The 19,311-nt window shown below is 40.4% G+C and overlaps 1 protein-coding gene across 4 annotated transcripts; it reads left to right on the forward strand.

Moving 5' to 3' along the window:
- Positions 1–3,562: 3,562 nt before the first annotated feature.
- On the forward strand, positions 3,563–18,590 carry gne (glucosamine (UDP-N-acetyl)-2-epimerase/N-acetylmannosamine kinase). Of its 4 annotated transcripts, XM_084375243.1 has the most exons (15): positions 8,091–8,288; positions 11,624–11,647; positions 11,743–11,814; positions 12,050–12,198; positions 12,402–12,648; positions 12,922–13,129; positions 13,224–13,376; positions 13,532–13,744; positions 14,176–14,263; positions 15,019–15,229; positions 15,621–15,750; positions 15,829–16,050; positions 16,855–17,037; positions 17,131–17,247; positions 17,345–18,590. In XM_084375243.1, exons 1-15 carry the CDS (start codon positions 8,250–8,252, stop codon positions 17,578–17,580), a joined length of 2,292 nt encoding a protein of 763 aa, XP_084231369.1. In that variant the 5' UTR covers positions 8,091–8,249; the 3' UTR covers positions 17,581–18,590. The 4 variants fall into 4 exon arrangements, with proteins under 4 accessions (XP_084231372.1, XP_084231371.1, XP_084231369.1 ...); XM_084375246.1 differs by lacking the exons at positions 8,091–8,288; positions 11,624–11,647 and adding an exon at positions 3,563–3,682; XM_084375245.1 differs by lacking the exons at positions 8,091–8,288; positions 11,624–11,647 and adding an exon at positions 4,141–4,224.
- Positions 18,591–19,311: the final 721 nt, after the last annotated feature.

A 19,311-nucleotide genomic window follows, 5' to 3' on the forward strand; every position in this document is an offset into this window, starting at 1 on the left:
GTTGTGCTCTTGTTCAGGCAGGGAAATTCTGCGCTCCTGGTTCTTATCTCACACAGCCGCTGTGATAAGGTGCTCTCTGCACCCAAACCTGGCTGGTTAAAAAAAACTACAACCGGGGGGATTCTTTATCCTGCTGCAATATTCAGGTGTGTGTTATGCATGTGAGAATGAGGAAGAAAGAGAAATGCCTTGTGGGTATTCTGCATCACATGAGCTTGTGTGTACAGCAGGGAGGGGTGCCGGGTGCTGTTGCGGTATGTTTTACTTTGCATCAGTTAAGCATGGCAGGATGAAGTATTTGATGTACTTTTTTCTATTCAGGGTTGAATTTGATGTTGAATTTTTATCTTTGTGATGCAGAGAAAGTCATTTTGGAGCCTTATCAGAAAATGGAAAAACAATACATGAGGACCAATATTCCTAATCTGATTATTTTGTATTTCTTTTTCTTTTTTTCTTCCTTTTTGTGTTTGTGAAGCAAGGCATAACAAGTAATGTTAACAAGTGGCAATATGTTTCCATTCAAATAGAAGTTAAAAGTGTTTTTACAGTGCCTAAGATCAGCTTGTCATGTAGATTTACTTAACTGTATATATCTACTTATTTATTTTTATTACATTATTTCTTGTATTATTTTCTTTAATTTTTACTTTTTCCCTGCATGTTTTTCAATCACCTTACTGTCTTTATCTCTTTAGCTGTTTAACTTACAGATCTTGTTTACTGTTTCATTGTTGTCATTTTCTTGTTTTGTAAGGGATCAGGGCAGGGGTTGAATCTGTAAATGTATTCTCATTTGACCAGAGTGTTGCATAAAATGTGGTTATTGATAAGTAAGTAAATAAATGCATGAATAAATAAAAAATTTCATTGCATTAAATATTTTCATATTGAATCACATAGCAGTTTTATGTCATATATTCTTTAAGCATTCTATACAAATGTATTTTTAGGAAGATTTCTCAGAATAATCATGTGAGCTAGACATATTTTTTGCCATGTGTTGTTTGTAACTGCAAGTCAGACACTGGGACTGCAGTGGAGTGCAGCCTATTCAGTGCAGCCAAGCCCTCTGGATATGTTTTCTTTTTAAAGCATCATAATGGCTCACTTCCTTCACTGTCCCTCCACAGCCACTATGAAACTGATTCAACTGATGTAATATGAGGGAAAGGTAGGCCCGTGCTTCATTCATTTAATTCAATGCAGGATCATGTAGCATGTGGTAGGCATGAGCTGATAAAGGATAGCTCAGCACAATGCTTTGAAGAACTATAGCTCGAGTTAACACAAAAAAAACACGGGGAAAAACTTGATTATCTATTTGCAGAAATGAGTCTTGCTCTTCATGACAGCAGCAGTAAGAACACAAATCAGAAGAGGACAACAGCAGCAAACTGCAGAGCAAGACATACATCATATAGAGCACTTGCCAAGTGATCTGCCATGACAGGTAAACTGGCCGTGCTTGTGAGGGTTATATCCGATAATAATGCATTTGTAATGCCAGACTATTTGTTGCGTCACCAAATTAGTGAATTACATGAACAACATGTCATGCTCAAATAATGCAGAATTTAAAACCCCTCTGAGAATTAACAAAGACTGAAGTAAGATACTGCGGGTTTACAGGGTTCATAGAGTTCCCTCCTGTCATAACTAGTCATATCTGTCAGTGTACTGCATAAGATAAAACCTGTTTTGGTTGAATAGTATCCGTCACGTTGACTGTAGGGATGTGCAGTTTCCAGGAAGTGAACATTTAAGCAGAGACAGGGGCCAGCCCTACAGTGCAACGTCACTGCTAAAAGCTGTGGCACAGAAACTGCACTGACCAGGAAGAGAGTTTCCCTCCAGAGACACACACGAAACACACACACACACACACACACACACACAAAAACACAAATACACAGTAATACATAGCAATGTTCTTGATATTTTGGGGTTACGTGGAAGGAAGAGGAGAGCAGACGGAGAGATAAAGTAAGTGCATTTCAGTCTCTGCACGTCCTACTGCGTCGCTCTCTCTCACACACATACACACACACACACACACACACACACACACACACACACACTCCTTCACTGACTCATCCCTCAGGCTACCCCGCCAACCCCCTTACCCCATGTCTGCTAAACCTCCACGCACAGCCAACAATCAATCTGTCGGCGCTCTGCTATCTGCCCCTCCCGTTCTTTCTCTCTTTCTGCTCCACTCTCCACCTCAACAATAAGTCCTTCCACAAACTTTCCTCATTCTTTAATGACTTTTCTTCCTTTCTTCAGACAAATCCCACCCAAGCCTCCTCCAGTCATCTCCCTCTGAGGGCTCCTCAAAAACCCACCATGATGCTGTCAGTTCTTATGCAACCGCACCCATGGTTGTGGGGGAAATAGCCCTGCAATGCAGCACAGTTATAAAATCACAGCAGCCGCTATGGGGTCTGCAACTGAGACAAAATGCTGCCACATCCACCGCTGCTGTGTGGTTACTGCTCTGCACAGGTGCTGTTGAGGAACACTCCCCTGTAATTATAGTGTTCCTCTGTGGCAGGATGGGTTCATGACCAAAAAGGATTGCTTTTCTTCAAGGTCAAATCAGTACAACCTGGTGGCAGGACTGTTTGTTAGAGTCACATGGTTCATGTGTTCTGACCATACAGAGTTATTTACTCACACAAGTTAGAAAACCTCTAAAATTGAGAACAGCAGGTAATACAACATTTTAGACTCTGCTTACAAAAAGTGCTCATTTACTCCCAGCTCACACAACACACACACACACACACACACACACACACACACACACACACACACACACACATATGTTTCCAGATGTAGTAGGTGCTGGTCTGCAGCAGTAAAAAGCTTGCCAAAAATTATACCGCTTCTGTCCATTATTCAAGAAAATAAATGTTTGACAAACCCAGCCAGACTTTTGATGCATAATTATCACAAGAAGAAGGCGTAATATTTACTTTTACTGCTATTTATACTGTTGCAACAAACTGATGAACTACTGAGAATTTCTATTTATTTGTATACACCTCGGTTAGCCTGTGGTATTCATATCATATACCTAGTGTAAGTAAAATACAATAAATAAAACCAATGCTACGGTGCAAGAAATGTCATTCAAACTGTTACTTAAGTAAAAGAACAGAAATATGAGCAATCTAAGTCAAAAAGTACTTGATATGCATAATGTGTTGTATTATTACATACGGCATATTATGTTTTTGGCTTATTAGTACTGACACATTAACTCAGCATGTTGATGCTGGCGTGGTGTTTATTTTGACCAGGGTATTGGCTCATGGATCAGCCCACCTCAGGAATGGATTTGGGGAATCTGATTGATTTGCCAAGGTGTATATGCCAAGTTCTGCTCTAAAATCATTCCTGGTAGAAGAGGAAGAAGGCAAGAGAAATCATTTTGGGATCCATTATTTTACTTGTTTTGTATTTTAGAAGGGTTTTATTATGAAGATCCAAATCGCGCACATCCGGTCTTGTTCTCGCGGTCCGCCCTGGTTTGACTGTGAGCCCCCCTCGTGTGAGTGCCCCAGATGCCCGTAGGCTGGCAACCACTGGAAACCCAAAGCAGGAGAGAAATAAGTGACTGTAACCACCGACAGTTTCAGCATGAGATGAAAACGGCGTCTCCGGATAACTAAAGGTAACTGTCATCACATGGAAATCCGCGACACTGTGATAAAATGGTGAGGACTGATAACTTCAGCTAACTGAGGTTGAGTTCACCAGCTAGCGTTAGCTAACTTTAGGAGCTACGCCACTGCGAAACGTTAATGCCATAATTTGGGCAAAGTTTCCCAAACACTAGCAATATAACACTGCGTTGATGTTGATATGGCGGTGTTAGCGAAGGTATATTACTCCTTACCAGACTTGTCAGCGGGCTAGCTCTTCCTAGGATAACTTTGTAGCTACAGCCAGACCGCAGTAACGGTAAATACCAACTGCGGGCGGCAGGACGCGAAGCGAAGTTCGCCCCCATTTATGTTGTATGGGACAAGAGTGAATAGCTTCGCAAGGCATTGTGGGATTCCAGGCGACGCGGAACTGACCAGCGAGAACAAAAAAGTCATTTTGCATGAAGTTGAGTTTTAAACGTGATGCGCACAAATTCGCCTGCAGTCTTTGTGGGGATCTTCCGGATAATCGATAATGAAAATTGACGGAGCGGGGGGACAGAAAGTCGTAAGTGTTTACCGTTACCTGTGGTGGATGAATGTCACCGGAGGAGAAACTCTTCTTTGCACCTTCCGGGACCCCTTTTCTGTGTCCCTGGCCTCGAGGATTGCAGATGTAAACAAAACAGAAGTGCTGTGTGGCACAGCCTCACGGACAGTGTTGGCAGAAGTGATAAGCTTGCTCATCAGCCAGCTTACTCGCTAGCTCGCGACTTGACACGTCCACCGCGAGGAGCGAAGGGCAGTAGAAGCGATGTCGCGCGACTTATTCGCTTCCAGTGGGTCTTCTCCAAGTAAATTTAATGTTAGATAATATTTTTGAACCAAAAACACCCGAGTAAAAATATCAGTGTAGAATGGACTTATGTTGCCATCAGGTGCATGTCATAAGCTGCTGAAGCTGGACCTGGTTTGAGTCAAAATGGCAGCCAACTGAACCTCTTGCTGAACTTTTCTGGCTTCACAAAGGTGCTTTTATGCTGCAGGGATATTAAAATATATTGAATTCATTTTGATAAAGGTGAGCTAACTATCTTACCAATCTGCAAAAATAATACAGTGTGTGTGGATCTTATCTGACTGTTATAACGTGCCATTAAGTGCAGGCCACAGCAACATCATTTTCAGTAAATCCAGAATAATATTATCATTGTACTTTATGTAATTTGATTATTTGGGTATGGACAACAGATCCAGGTGGTTTTTCACATCGAAATATTTGAATGTGCAGCCACACCTGCAGGACAACTGTTTGTTTCCTTATAAAGGACATTAGATGGCAGTATCTCATCAACAGAGATATATGACATAGTACTATCTGCTCATTGTGTCTACTGTTCATAGAGCCTCAATAGTAACACTGTGAAAAGATAATTTTTATGATGCTTGAATGTTATCTTAAAGTCATTCCCTCATAAGTTTGGTACAGCACATACCAGTCAGAAAAAAAAGTTGTATGAAGAAAGGAAGTGAAAGCTATAACATCTCCAAGATAAGCGTAAAGAAGGTTTTAAAGACTATTTATACATAGGCTAGCTGTTTTTTATAATTCAATATGAGGAGGTTAGGATCTCATGTTCGTCAACAAGTAAGTCGACCCAGTATATTTTTTAGTCTCATTTGATGGAACTTCTATATTGGACAGGTTGAAGGCAAAGTTCATGGCTCATTGCTTTGTTTGCTCTTTTGCTTCATCAGAGTGAATCCACATTAAACCAACTCTGTGAGGTCAATGTTTAGTTTGATGTGGTATGGTCTGTGTCCTTTATGAACCAGGATGTCAAAACTGTGTCAACACTTAGGCTAGTTTACCCAGTCTGTGTTCATCTTTCCAGCCAACTCGTTGAATCAGTGCCAGCAATGCCATTCCCTCATTACAAGTACAGGGATGCAGTATGTGTGCTAGTATTCACTTGATGTTATGTGACTGTCATTATGTCTGTGCTACAGTACATTATGTTTGGAAATAATATGCATTTTCACTGAGGCATCTCCACTGCCCCTCATTAGATGGGATTAGGGCTGCAATTAATGTTTATTTTTCATTTTTGAGTAATGAGTAAAAGCAGTAGCACTCTTAGGAAAGTCACATGGAAGTAGTCAAGTAGCTCCTGGCTTCACTTCAAAGCAAATTTAGAATTTGGCCTGAGGGTACCCTTAAAGACTCTCCCTCTTTAACATGATTGTATAGAGAGCTCAGCAGAAGGACTTGCCCTCCAGACATGGAAACAGTCTCCCTGTTCTTAAGGCTTTCATGGCTGCATTACTTTGTTATTTGCATTAATACAATTAAAGTGTGATTTTCTAAATTTTATTTTAACTTATAATTTAATGTTTCTCTTTCGGTAAAATGAGCAAAGCAGAAGCCTGTGTGTCCTCTAACTTCTAAAATAAACAGAGAACCCTGGTAAGAGTCAGTAAACAGTCCTGTGAAACAGAGACGTGGCAGACTGCAGTAGGTGAATCGGTTTTATGGCTTTGTTGTATATGACTTCTGACCACAGCAGGGTCTGATTGAGGTAGATCATTTAGGTTCACTGAAGACAGGTCTCTTCTGACCAATGAGGTGAAGGCATGCAGGTGGTGCAGTCTGTTAGTACAGGGAAGACCAGAGTTCAACTGACTCTCTGTCGGCTTATCTGTGCTGGTGGGTGTGCACAGGTCTGGACAAAGACTGATTGTAGCTGGGATGATTAACAAAACCAAAGGATGAGTGCTCACTAACTCTATAAAATATGTGGACAACAATTTTCTTTATGAACATTGGTCGAGCAACACCTTTCACTAGTGCTTTTTCAGGTTGTAAACGGTTGTCGATAAATAAAAAGATATAACAAGCTAAGGCCTGAAGTAATAGAAACAGTGGATCCCATATGTGTAAAATTTGACTGGGTAATAAGAACAGGATAAATATCAGTCCATCTTCATATGAGAAAAAAATAACTACTGTATATGAGAAAACAATACAGCCCCTTGCATTGTTTTAACACAGGGCTGTTTTAGGGGCAGGAAACTCAAAATGTTGAAGTTGCAGCTTAATTGGTGTTAATCAATAGGTGCTGTCTCTCTATGAGCTCATAAGAATGTCAATGATTGTTTGTAAATGGCTCCCATTTTGTTTTTTTAAGTAAATGTTTTAACCTTTATTTCCAGGTTGGGTGTTTGGAACAGTTTTGTATTGAAAATTGATAAAAATATGGTTTTCATTTCGATCATTGAAATCCTAAGCAGGATCAGCGACCCTTTCTGTATTTCTCTTTTTCTCCTTCCACACCTACTTAAAAAAAGATGATCAACTCACTGGTCCCTGATGTAATTCTGATAGCATTACAGATGTTGGGTTTATTTCTTTTTTGTCCTTTACTGGATTACTCCTTACACTTTCTTTATTTTGCTGTTTATTGTTGAATCCCTGAAGGCTGTTTTTTGTTGAACTCTGGAATCTTAATTTCTGGTGAATATTGTTTGAACTTGCCTCACCCTAACCTGAAGTTATTGTGGAATACTCCTATCTTTCAAAAGAAATTTGAAATTGTAAATCCCAGTTGTCGGGGCATAAACCCAATAATTTGTTGATCTTTATAAATCCAGATCCATTAGTCTAACAAAGGCATTGTTGCCAGTGCTGAAAAAATTGGTTGAATGGAGTGGAATCGTGACCCTGAAATTAAAAGTCAAATCGAACCATGGATTTGGAGAATTGTGACACCCCTAAAATTCATCACATGGGATAAAATGGTGAGAGGGGCTGTTATACTAGAAAGAGAAATTACAGCTTCACAAATGACATTTTTAGAAGTTACAGAAATGGATACAAACACACTGAGCTGTATCCCTCTGTTACTATGTGTTGCCATAGCAACCTAGATGTGGTGTGTTTGTATTTCCTCAGTTTTATAGATAATTGCCCGTACTTTCCTGACATCTAGACTTTCTTGACTAAAGTCATACAAATCAATGGTGATTTTGAGTAGTTATCTGATGTTCTAAATTTACACAGTTCCTTCAGATAGATCTGGCAGAAACTGTTTCCCGTAACTTTAAGGTGCTTGCCCAGTTTTAAAACAGAATTTACGGTGGGTTACTGGCAGGAACCTTTAAGCTGAAGGTCATCAGATTTTCTGAGACTGCAGGTTTATCTGAAGCATATTGTTTCTGACATCTGTCATTTCAGATGGATATGGAAACTCTATCTATTAGTCAGGGACTCCCAAGACATCTAGTGTGCTGTGTGTGTGGCAGGATGCCACATACTCTTTCTTCTCTCCTCGCAGCCAATCACAAGCTTTAATCCATATCAACCCAGCCCCGTTCTCACGCAGCCCCTCCCCCAGCTGTATGTCTGTGTCACCCCACCTCTCTCTCTCTTCCTTCCTCTCTCTTCCTCTGCTGCTCGCTGGCTCGCGCATGTCCTCCCTCCCTCCATTGAATAATGCGGCTGGGCTAAAGAGAGAAATAAAAAAAGATCAGATAAAAGGATTGAAAAAAAAGAGCAAAGAGTGATTTTTAGCTGAGAATCCACAGAGTCGTGGGATGGAAGCGCATCCGGGGTCTTTATGCATAAACCCACATGTGAGTCAGATGGCCTTTTTTTCCTCCTTCCTCCCTCTCTCATGTTTTCCATCTCTATCCTCATTGCCTTCCTTTCCTTCCTCACTGTCTGTCACAACCTCTCTTTAAATTCTGTCTGTACAGTATGTCTGTCTTCCTCTGTTGCCATGTCATCACTGCCTTTGCTTTTTGCATGCATCCCTGCCCCCATACCATAACTCTGGCTGCTGATGCTGTCTTGTGATGCTTGAGTAGAAGTCACGGTGTGCTGAATGAGATTCAGGGTAAATCACAGGATTTAGTTCAAGCGGGTCTTTTGTGTGACCCGACACATGAGAGTTGAGGTAAGGCACAACAGCAAGGTTGTTTTCAGTTGGAATTCACTCAGTGCTGTTTCACCACTAAGGGTGATGCTGTTGATTTTAGGCTGTATTTGAATTTCCTTGTTTTTACAATAGGCTGTTCAAATAGTGTCCTAAACTTCCTGGTTCTCATCTGAGTGATTGTGTCTGACTATAGCAAGATGATTTGTAAAAGTAAGATGATGATAAAGATGGAAAAAAAAGAACATTTAGTAGGACAGTTAACATGAATAATGATTAAACAGAACTTAAACTAAACAGCGTTGCTTCATCAAAGCGATGGTAGTGGAAAACTTCAGCACTCACACTGAAAGAAAGGCAGGCTGACACACCGTGATGCATTAACCATTTTAATTACATTTACAAGTGTCTGAGGGAGAGAGTGGAAGCAGAGGGACGAAGTTAATCCCTGCTGAAGTCGCAAATCACATTGATGTTTACAGTCAATAATTGATAAAAAGGTTATTGAATGGAAAATAAAAAGCCTATTAAGACAGATTTGAGTGAGTCTGGTGGTACTGACTGGTGACAGTTAGCTTGGTAATGTAAACAAACTACTGACAATTGTGCGTCAGCCAAGGACACAGTGTTTGCAAAGTTGAAGAAGCCTATTTGAAGGTGGACCAGTGGCAACTCATTCATAAACCTGCATAATATTAGTTAACGTTATGTATGAAAGCATTTTATTTATTTAAAGCTATTGCGTGACCAGAAATCCTGTTATAAGTTAAACATTTAATGACTGGGCTCTTATAATTTTACTCCATTAAGTTGAGTTTCATTTTATTCTGTGTCCTTTAAATTCTCAAGGTTGCGATCTGAGCGATACTTGCCAACTAGGGACCAGTGAAAAGAAGGGCAGCTGCTGAACCGGTTCAACTGAATTCTTGCTAGCCAAGCTTGGTACAGTCTGCCCATGTTTGTGTAGATTCATCCTGGTGGCTATGAATAAACCAGTTAATAATGACAGGTCAAGTTTGACCAGATTGAGCAGCATTCAGGTGTAGTCAGTCACCTGCTCAAAAATACTTTATGTGTAACAGACCGTGAGCTATTCTTCTCGCAGCCGAGCTCGAGTCAGGAACTTTGACTTGCGTGCTTGATTACTTTGGTGGCTAATACTGATAAGACTGCTCAGCTATGTCATGTCAGCAATGAAATAGTGTCCTGACCTCAGTAGGGGTGAGGAAAAAAATCAGTACAACATAGTATTTAAATATTTCTTGTAACAGTATTGTATCAATACAGGGATGCCAAGTATCGATCTTTTTTATGAGTGAATGATATTGCAAATATATGTTAAACCTTTGGCAATAGAATAATAAAAATCCCCTTCTTTTTCACTAAATGATGCTCAGGCTTTCTGGTGAGGTCAACAGAGGTCACAGTCAGCGGTAGGTGTTCGCAGTGTCTGCCTGGCGGTCCCAATAAAATTGATTGACGTGAGATGAACAGACTGAAAACATTATCATATTAGTTTTCCTTTGGGGACATGATTTGCAGTTGAAAAAGGGTAATAAATCAAAAAATCAAATTGCAATACTTGCAATGATATAGTATCTTGACTTAATTCTAAGTGCCATATTGGAGGCAACTGGAGTTGTTGCAGTTTAAGACTTAAGTATTATGATTGTACTAGAGCCCGAGCAATATAATGGTTGACCTAAAGGCCAATATTTACTGAACACATATATTGGGAAAAGATATAAAATCCTGCCTCTGCTATTTATCTCTGACACAAGCTTTTAATAACCACATTTGAGAGATCATTGCATAAAAATGTGTGAATATCTTCTGATATATATTGATAGCAGAATTTTTTACACCCTAATATCGGTATCTTTGGTGAGTCCCACCCCTTGACCTTAGTATTGTTTTTGGCCCCATTAACTTTTGGTGTGGATTCTGAGGGACGAATCCAGGATTTATTTCTGACTTTATTTAACATTGTGAGATGGGGCATATTTGAAATTTTCGTGACTTTCTCAGGGAATAATACATTGATCTTGATGGGGGGAAAAAAATTAGGCATGAGATTAAATTATGGTTGAGCAGGTTTGGCTGGTCTAAAATTTATAGTGATACAGAGCTATCGAGTTTGATATTGGATTAGACGTGATTGAATGAAAGTGAACTGTTGGGCATTGGCGGAGGTATACGCTCTCCTGAGTGCCATTCTAGTTTGTTTTGTTTTTTAGTTTTCTTTCTAAATAGTACCCAGCACCTTGACTTTTGATTTGGCTCCTCTGCAGGGTTTGGTTAATTTGATACCATTAGGCAAATCCACAGTGGTTTTTAATTCTACATTTACCATTTATCTACATATTTGCACCAGTAAAATTTATTATCAGAATATAAGGCAATAAGGCACTTGCAGTGATTCTCATAACAGCATTAGCTGGACAATATTACAAGCAGCATGGTCTCTGGTAAGCCATGAATCAAAGCATGGAAAACATGGTGGAATTTAACATTTGTGCCACAGTGGGAACCCTTTTTTTTCCCCCCCTTGTTTGTTAGCTCGTTCTGAAGTCAATGACCTTTACGTTCCTATTCCCAGAAGTGCAAAGGAGTTTAACAGTTAGTGGCTGAATCTAATCTAAGTTTGGGAATTCCAAGCACTCAATCCACTCAGGAATTTGCGGTCCCTGTGATTTACCACATTGGCTCGAATATATATATAGTAACTTTGCATGTTATCTGGTAATGAATCCTGAAAACTGGTGCTGTGTTATATTTAAGAACAAGGCTTTGAACGCTTGATTGGGAAAGTGCTTGTCATGATGCATTCACAGCAGCAGATGGCAGCAGCTATTAAAAACATGAAGGAAGCCATGTTCACTGAAAACGTCTGCACTGGTTAAACTTTGACTTTTGCCTCACCATGTAATGTCTCACAGCATGTTTCCCACCTCTGGAGAAATGTGTCATAAGTGTTCTTCATGTAAAATACCAAACATTTTTAGTGTAGTTTTGTTGTGTTTCATGCTACAGCATCTGAATATTTGGAAGGCCCAAGTGAGTATGACCTGTGGGTGGGTTAGGGTATTACAAATTATGGATCATGTTATGCTTTACAAAATCTCACCCTCTCTTTTGTCTTTGTTTTCCAGGAGCTTTACTATATGAGAATGCAACGAAGTAGAGGAAGGATGGACAGGAAAAGGACAGAAGAACAGAATCAGGTATGACTTTGACTCTGATATGAGAGTTCATTTTCATTTTGTAGTTGTTGGAGCAGAAATTGATATATGAAGCCTTAATACACAAAGATGGTAATATTCCTGCAGATCCAGTAGTGGAATAATTAAACATATCAGGCATCTAATGAAGAGAGGGCTGTGTATATATTAGTTGTGCACAATAAATGTAACTATTGTCATTTGTGTGCGTGTGTTGTTCCACCTCCATTCGATGCAGTGTGAGAAGAGATTGAGGGTGTGTGTGGCGACATGCAACAGAGCAGACTACTCCAAGCTGGCCCCTATCATGTTTGGGCTCAAAGCCCACCCAGACGAGTTTGAACTGGAAGTTGTGGTGCTTGGTTCCCATCTCATTGATGACTACGGGTAAGACCAAGTGGCATAAAGGCATGCAGCTCATTGCAAAACAGTGAAGTTGTGTATAAATTATTACAAACATACCATAATCCTTAATCGGCCACAGGAGTTGGGTTGGATTTAGACCTATGTTCAGTATTAACCTCTACTCCTTTATTCAGGGTTTTCCATGAACTTGTCTTGTGTCTTATTTTTCTGTCTCCGCTCTGCAGGAACACTTTTCGTATGATCGAGCAGGATGACTTTGACATTGGCTCCAAGCTCCACACCATTGTGAGAGGGGAGGATGAAGCAGCTATGGTGGAGAGTGTTGGGCTGGCACTTGTGAAACTTCCTGATGTACTACAGAGGCTGCGCCCCGACATCCTGGTCGTCCACGGCGACCGTTTTGACGCGCTGGCTCTTGCAACTGCTGCAGCGCTGATGAACATTAGAATACTTCACCTGGAGGGAGGAGAGGTGAGGAGTCTTGGTTAGAGAGTATATTTTATTTTTTTACTTTTATTGTACTTTTTACAGTGTAAATGTTCCTTTTCTTACTTCCACCTTTAAAGAGGTAGTGAAAGCAAACCTAGTGCCTCCACTACAAATCTAGTGCATAAACGATGGAAATGACAAATCAGCAACAGACAGACATGCCCCAAGACTTATTGGTGTGCAAGAACTTAGTACTGTAGTAATTGTAACCAAATGATATACAGCATGTGTTCTCTACTTTGCTCCTTTTCCCAGGTGAGCGGTACGATCGATGACTCAATCCGCCACGCCATCAGTAAACTGGCCCATTACCACGCCTGCTGCACACGCATGGCAGAGCAGCACCTCATCGCCATGTGTGAGGACCATTCTCGCATTCTGCTGGCTGGCTGCCCTTCTTATGATAAGCTGCTGTCAAGTCACCACAAAGAGGACTACATGGATATTATCAAGAGCTGGCTGGGTACGCCGGGATGCCGTCATGAGACAGAAAAATTGTGCGTGTGATTAGAGTATGTTTGTATGTCATGCGTGGTGTGTTTTTTTTCATTTTGCAGGTGACAAGGTGAGGGAGCATGACTACATAGTGGCTCTGCAGCACCCAGTTACCACAGACATCCAGCAATCCATTAAGATCTATGAGCTGATGCTGGATGCTCTGCTCTCCTTCAACAAAAGGACCCTCATCCTCTTCCCCAACATTGACGCCGGTTAGTTTCACTAACTGATCCTTTTATTTCCTTGCATGTTTTTGTTTATTTACGGGTGTTTGTCAAAGTAAAACTATGATAACAACGATAAAGCTATTTAATCAAATGAATAAATGGATATACAATGCTTGACCCAACCTTTCCTTTGTAAACAGGAAGTAAGGAGATGGTGCGGGTGATGCGAAAGAAGGGCATCGAGCAGCACGCCAACTTCCGGGCAGTGAAGCACATTCCCTTTGATCAGTTCATCCAGCTGGTGTGCCACGCTGGCTGCATGATCGGAAACAGTAGTTGTGGTGTCCGAGAGGCTGGGGCCTTCGGCACCCCTGTCATCAACCTGGGAACAAGGCAAACTGGCAGAGAAACGGGTAGGTAGGACAGAAAACAAGGTTATGGTTACCTGCTGCCTTTGCTATAATTGTTGTGCTGATATCCTCTCTGAGAAAGCAAGGTGAAGGTTAAGAGTAACATTAAATCGCCAATGAAGCATCACACATGTAGTTCAGCTCTGCAAAACTGTTTGGTTATGGAGTTTGTTTAAGATTAAAATAATGTTTTTATAAGACTAGTTCTTTTAAATTAATTAATTTTCATTTCAACACCAGGACACTATGTATACGTGACCGTTGCCACTGTTGATTAATAGCATAAGCTTAGAATTTGTCATGTCGAGCAAAAGTGCTGCTAAGGTGTAAAAAAACAAAACTTCCTCACATTAGCGATCCAAAGCAAACATTATTCTGTGAGATTAATCTGCTTATCTCAGCATCTGTGTTGGTGACATTTCCTTCTCTGCCAGGTGAAAATGTTCTTCATGTCAGAGATGCCGACACTCACAATAAGATCTACCACGCCCTGGAGCTGCAGTTCGGAAAGAGATTCCCCTGGTATGAACAAAGTGCTGCCTGTCTGTTTCATTGGGTCTTTGTCTTCCAGTTTGTGCTGAGAAACAAGATTTCTTATATCTATCAACTGTATCAAGCACAGGTTGGCATTTTCTTCCTGATTTCCCTGTCGAACACTGACATGGACATTTTTTAGCATTATTGTATCAGGACTAGTATTTTTTTAAGTCCAGAACTCTTTTAGGCACATTGTGAATGCCAAAAAAATCAGCATCTTGTTTTATCTCCAGAACTATTTTAATTGCTGTTATTGGTAATATGTTTGTATAATAAGCACCACCTCAGCTGTGCTTGTTGCATACAATTTAAAAAACAGATTTCACAATAAACCTTTCCATAAAACTGGAGAATATAATTTGGAGTACATAAACCTACAATGGACACATGAATTAATGTTGCTTGGCTGCTGGTTTTGCTTATTTGACTGTAATTGGTTGGCTGGCAGTGAATGTAGCATGTGTGTTCTCTTAAAGTTTGAGAAAGAAATGAAATATAAATGATTGTAAGGATATGAAAGGTGTCCAGTCTTCCCTTAAAGGAAGCCAGTTGCATTACTTTGATAAATGGGCCACCTGTCATGCAGATTGTCTTTGTTAGCCTTTGTTCGTGTTTTGCGGTCGTTATTGGATTCTGTATTAGGGTAATGGATCTGTTTTTGAAAATGGATCATCCTTTGTTTTTAAAAACTAGATGATATAGAACGATATGAACAAAGGTGTATTTCTTCTTCCCATCAGCTCTAAGATTTATGGTGATGGCAACGCAGTCCCTCGCATTCTCAAGTTTTTACGTACCATCGACCTGGATGAGCCCCTCCAGAAGACTTTCTGTTTCCCTCCGGTGAAAGACCCCATTTCCCAGGACATCGATCACATCCTGGAGACACAGTGCGCTCTGGCAGTTGACCTGGGAGGGACCAACCTCAGAGTGGCCATCGTCTGCATGAGGGTAGGCTGCGTGTTATCCTTTTAATGTAGCCGAGACTCCATTTTTACGAGTCTAAAGTAGTCATCACGGTCCTGCTCATGAAGATTTGGGTTTTACTTTTCTGCTAAATGGGTTTCATTAAAGCTATGATTTAAATTAAACCAAAATTCAAGAAGTCCAAGAGGGGGATGAAAACTATCTACAGGCACAAATATCCTACTATATCATATAATGTGGCTTCATTGTGATTCAAATCCTGCTTCAATTTTGTACCAATCATTATCACCAATCGTTTATTTTTTGATTAACATTGGCGATACATTGCTTTTATCCTCTTTTAATGTACCTTTTGATTCCCTCCCCACCACTTCTACCTCTCTCCTCTCTCTTCACTGCATCCTCCTCTGTCCAGGGTAAGCTAGTGAAGAAGTATACTCAGTCCAATCCTAAGACCTTTGAGGACAGGATGCAGCTCTTACTGAAGATGTGTGCAGATGCCACACGGGACGCAGTGTGCCTCAACTGTAGAATACTCGGTGTTGGTAAGAAAACACTCACATTTGTTAATGAATAACAACATTATAGAACTACCATCTCACAGCTCTTTGTCTACATCTAAGGAGTGTCCACGGGCGGGCGAGTAAACCCACAGGAAGGCGTGGTCCTGCACTCCACAAAGTTGATCCAGGAATGGTCCTCGGTGGATCTGAGGACACCCATCTCCGACGCCCTGCACTTACCCGTCTGGGTCGACAATGACGGAAACTGTGCAGCGTTAGCTGAGAGGAAGTTCGGCCACGGCAAAGGAGTGGAAAACTTTGCTACTGTCATCACTGGGACAGGTGAGATGTCAGGATTTACATTCAGCCGTTTGGTTATTCATTATCAGTGCAAGAGGGGTTGGTGCAAGTTATTACATGTCGTAGTAATAATAATTCTTCAATTTGGAATAAGTTTTAAGTTTCTGAACATGTTCTGATGTTGGCTGCAAAATTCTTATTGCCACGTGAGCTTGACAGAGTGGTAATGCAGTGGAGTGCCTTATATTAGTGCCAGAGCATCGCTGTTGTCTCTCACCTAGAGCTGCAGCTAGCAATATTTTTTTCTTTTTTTTCTCAATTATATACCCCAGAGCCAAAACAGAATCTTCAAATTGCTTCTTTTATCCAAACAACAGTCAAAACCCCAAAGACTCTTCATTTACAATCATGATTAACAAAGAAAAAGTCAGAACCAGCAAATGTTTTGACAATGTTGCTTGAAAAATTAAATTACTTTAAAATACTGTCAATTAAAGGGCAACATTCACTACATTTACTTTGTAAATTGCATTCTGTGTTAATCTTAGTCCAACATAGTGTAGATCTGGTCTTTCTGGGGACATATCTAGGTTTATCAAAGCATTTTTTAAATTCTTCAGTGTATAGCCCAAGGAGGAATAATAATAATTTCCTACTGTCAAAATATATTTTATGTCCTACTAACTGTGTTGTGAGTGTATCGGCCAGTGAGCCCTGTATAATGACTTGAAGCAAATTGTGATCATCACAATAGCCTTAATTAAATGCTCAAATGGGTGGCTTAATTGCACTGACAATCTGAAGTAACTATCTTCACTGTGTGTGTGTGTGCGCATGTGTGTGTAGGTATTGGAGGAGGGATCATCCATCAAAATGAGCTGGTCCATGGCAGTACCTTCTGCGCTGCAGAACTGGGTCACATCATGGTTTCATTAGACGGCCCTGAGTGTTCGTGTGGCAGCAGAGGATGCATCGAGGCCTACGCGTCCGGCATGGCCCTGCAGAGAGAGGCCAAAAGACTGCATGATGGTGAGCATAATTAGCATATTCATATCCATGAATCCATAATTCATCATTAAATACATATGCACATCTGACCTGTGTGTTTTATGTGTCTCTTAGAGGACCTGCTGAAGGTGGAGGGGATGGACATGAAGCTCTGTGAGCCAATCACCGCTGCCCACCTCATCAACGCAGCCAGACTGGGGAACTCCAAAGCCGACGCTGTTCTGAACAAGGGTTAGAGCACAAAGCAGAGACACACGCACAAATATGTGAGAGAAATTCAAACTACACAATATGGTTAATATAATTTTTATCATTCTTTATCTTCCAGCCTCCACAGCACTTGGCGTCGGCATCATTAACATCCTCCACATAGTGAACCCCGCGCTGGTGATTCTATCTGGAGTTTTGGCCTCTTACTACCAGGCCCCAGTGCAGCGCATCATCTCTGAGAGAGCCCTCATCTCTGCACAGAGCATCAAGGTCGTCACATCGGACTTAGAGGAACCAGCTTTACTCGGAGCAGCTAGCATGGTGTTAGACTATGCAACCAGAAGGATATATTGAAGGATATCATCCTGATTTATTAAGAACTGCTTCCAACAAGATGCCTGCAAAACTGAAAGTAGTAGCTCTTCTGCTTAGATAAGCATGTACATAAGCATATCTAGGGGTTACATTTTGAGGGCTAAAGTGAAAGACAATAAAAAACTGTTTTTTTATTTAGATACACATTCTCAAGCCTGTGAGAATAATGCCTTCACCAGGTCAGATGTTGGATAAGTCCAACCTTGATACTTCATGTCTAAAGTGGGTCCAATGCATGGGCCAGAAATCCCGGCAGTCTGTTTTTATCTGCATAGTCAAGCATCAGCTTTTGAGTAAACGGCAAAGCCATCATTATGCCAAAATTACCCGCACAGGGAAGGACTCCACTCAACTCTACTATTTGTAATGTGATGTGGATGGGTGGGAAAACTGACAGAATAGCAAGCTTGTTTCAAATGTGACCAAAATAATACTGGAACATTCTCCTGTAGCTTCCACTCCGTTGTCCCTAATTGCTTGACATCTCACATTTCATTGAGTTGTCATTCCTAATGTTGACTTAATGACATGAGTAACTGCCACGATATTATGTTACATTTCCATGTTTTGTTATAATTTAAATTATTTAAGAAGAAAATGAAAGTGCTTTAAGATGATGTTCGAGTCGTTGGTGGTCTTGAAAGCTTCAAGGGTAATGAATAGTTAATGAAGTAACCGTTAAAATGTTATACTGACATACTGTATATATTAATGAAATGTTAATAGCTGCTACAGTATGGTGAGGGCCATCAATCTTCTGCCTGAATCTGGTGTGTTTTTTTTTTTATTTCTTTTTTTTTACATGTCATCACAGACCTTATGAAGATTTGAACTGATTTTTAAGTTTTCTTCACGCCTTCTGAAGACATATCAAAATATTTACACGGTTTGTATGTACTATTACATACAGTATTGTACATGACATGCTTCCTGGAATTTTAAGATAGATTTCTTTCCAAATAAATCCATTCTTTTGTTTTAAAATTGCACACGAAATTGACTCTCTTTAAGCCACAATATAGTTGACGATATTGTTTCCATTTAGGAGTGTTTATGCAGCTTCTTAGTTTAATGTCCACCCAGAAAAGTGCAAATAGAGCAATGTATTGCAATTGAAAACACTAAACCTTTTGACTTCAGCATCTACAGGCTCGAAATACATGTAAAAACACATGTTCAGTTGTAAATAACCCCAAATAAATGTCATGCAGTTTGAAAAAAGCTTTATGGAGAAGGAATGAGAAGATCAAAAGAAATCCAATGTTGTGGTGATGAGCTCCGTGGGTCCAGTACAGCAAAGAGGTTGACTGAGCTGCTTTTTCCAAAAAAAGTAGTTTTCCCAAATGAGTTTTCTGGATATTTAAAGGCGCAATGTGTAAGAATTTTTGTTGAAGTGTTCAAAAATTATAAACAGAATACAAAGTTTTGATGTAATGTCAAAGATATATATGTATTGTGTTGCAGAAATGTATATTGAAGTTAGCATGCTACCCACCTAGCCCATAGCTACTTGTACATTAAAATGTGATAGTCCGATAAACAACACCAACACTCCCCCAAAAGCTCTGAGCTCCCAGTCCGGGCAGAGTCGGCTAATAGCTGCATTGTTTACTAAGCTTACTAGCTAACAGCAGCTACAGTTAGCAGCAGTTAGCGGTTACTCTGATATGCTGCCTCCTGTTTGTTTGGAGTATGAGGTGGCCAATTCTT

This window comes from Pagrus pagrus (genome assembly GCF_965226575.1).
Source record: "Pagrus pagrus genome assembly, chromosome: 2".
In the NCBI taxonomy this organism is placed as follows: Eukaryota; Metazoa; Chordata; class Actinopteri; order Spariformes; family Sparidae; genus Pagrus; species Pagrus pagrus.

Coding starts and splice junctions, on each gene's coding strand:
- gne (XM_084375243.1), top strand. CDS start 8,250: ATGGAAGCGCATCCGGGGTCTTTATGCATAAACCCACAT. Junction 13,377..13,531: donor CTTCCCCAACATTGACGCCG/GTTAGTTTCACT, acceptor CTTTGTAAACAG/GAAGTAAGGAGATGGTGCGG. Junction 15,751..15,828: donor CTGTAGAATACTCGGTGTTG/GTAAGAAAACAC, acceptor TCTACATCTAAG/GAGTGTCCACGGGCGGGCGA.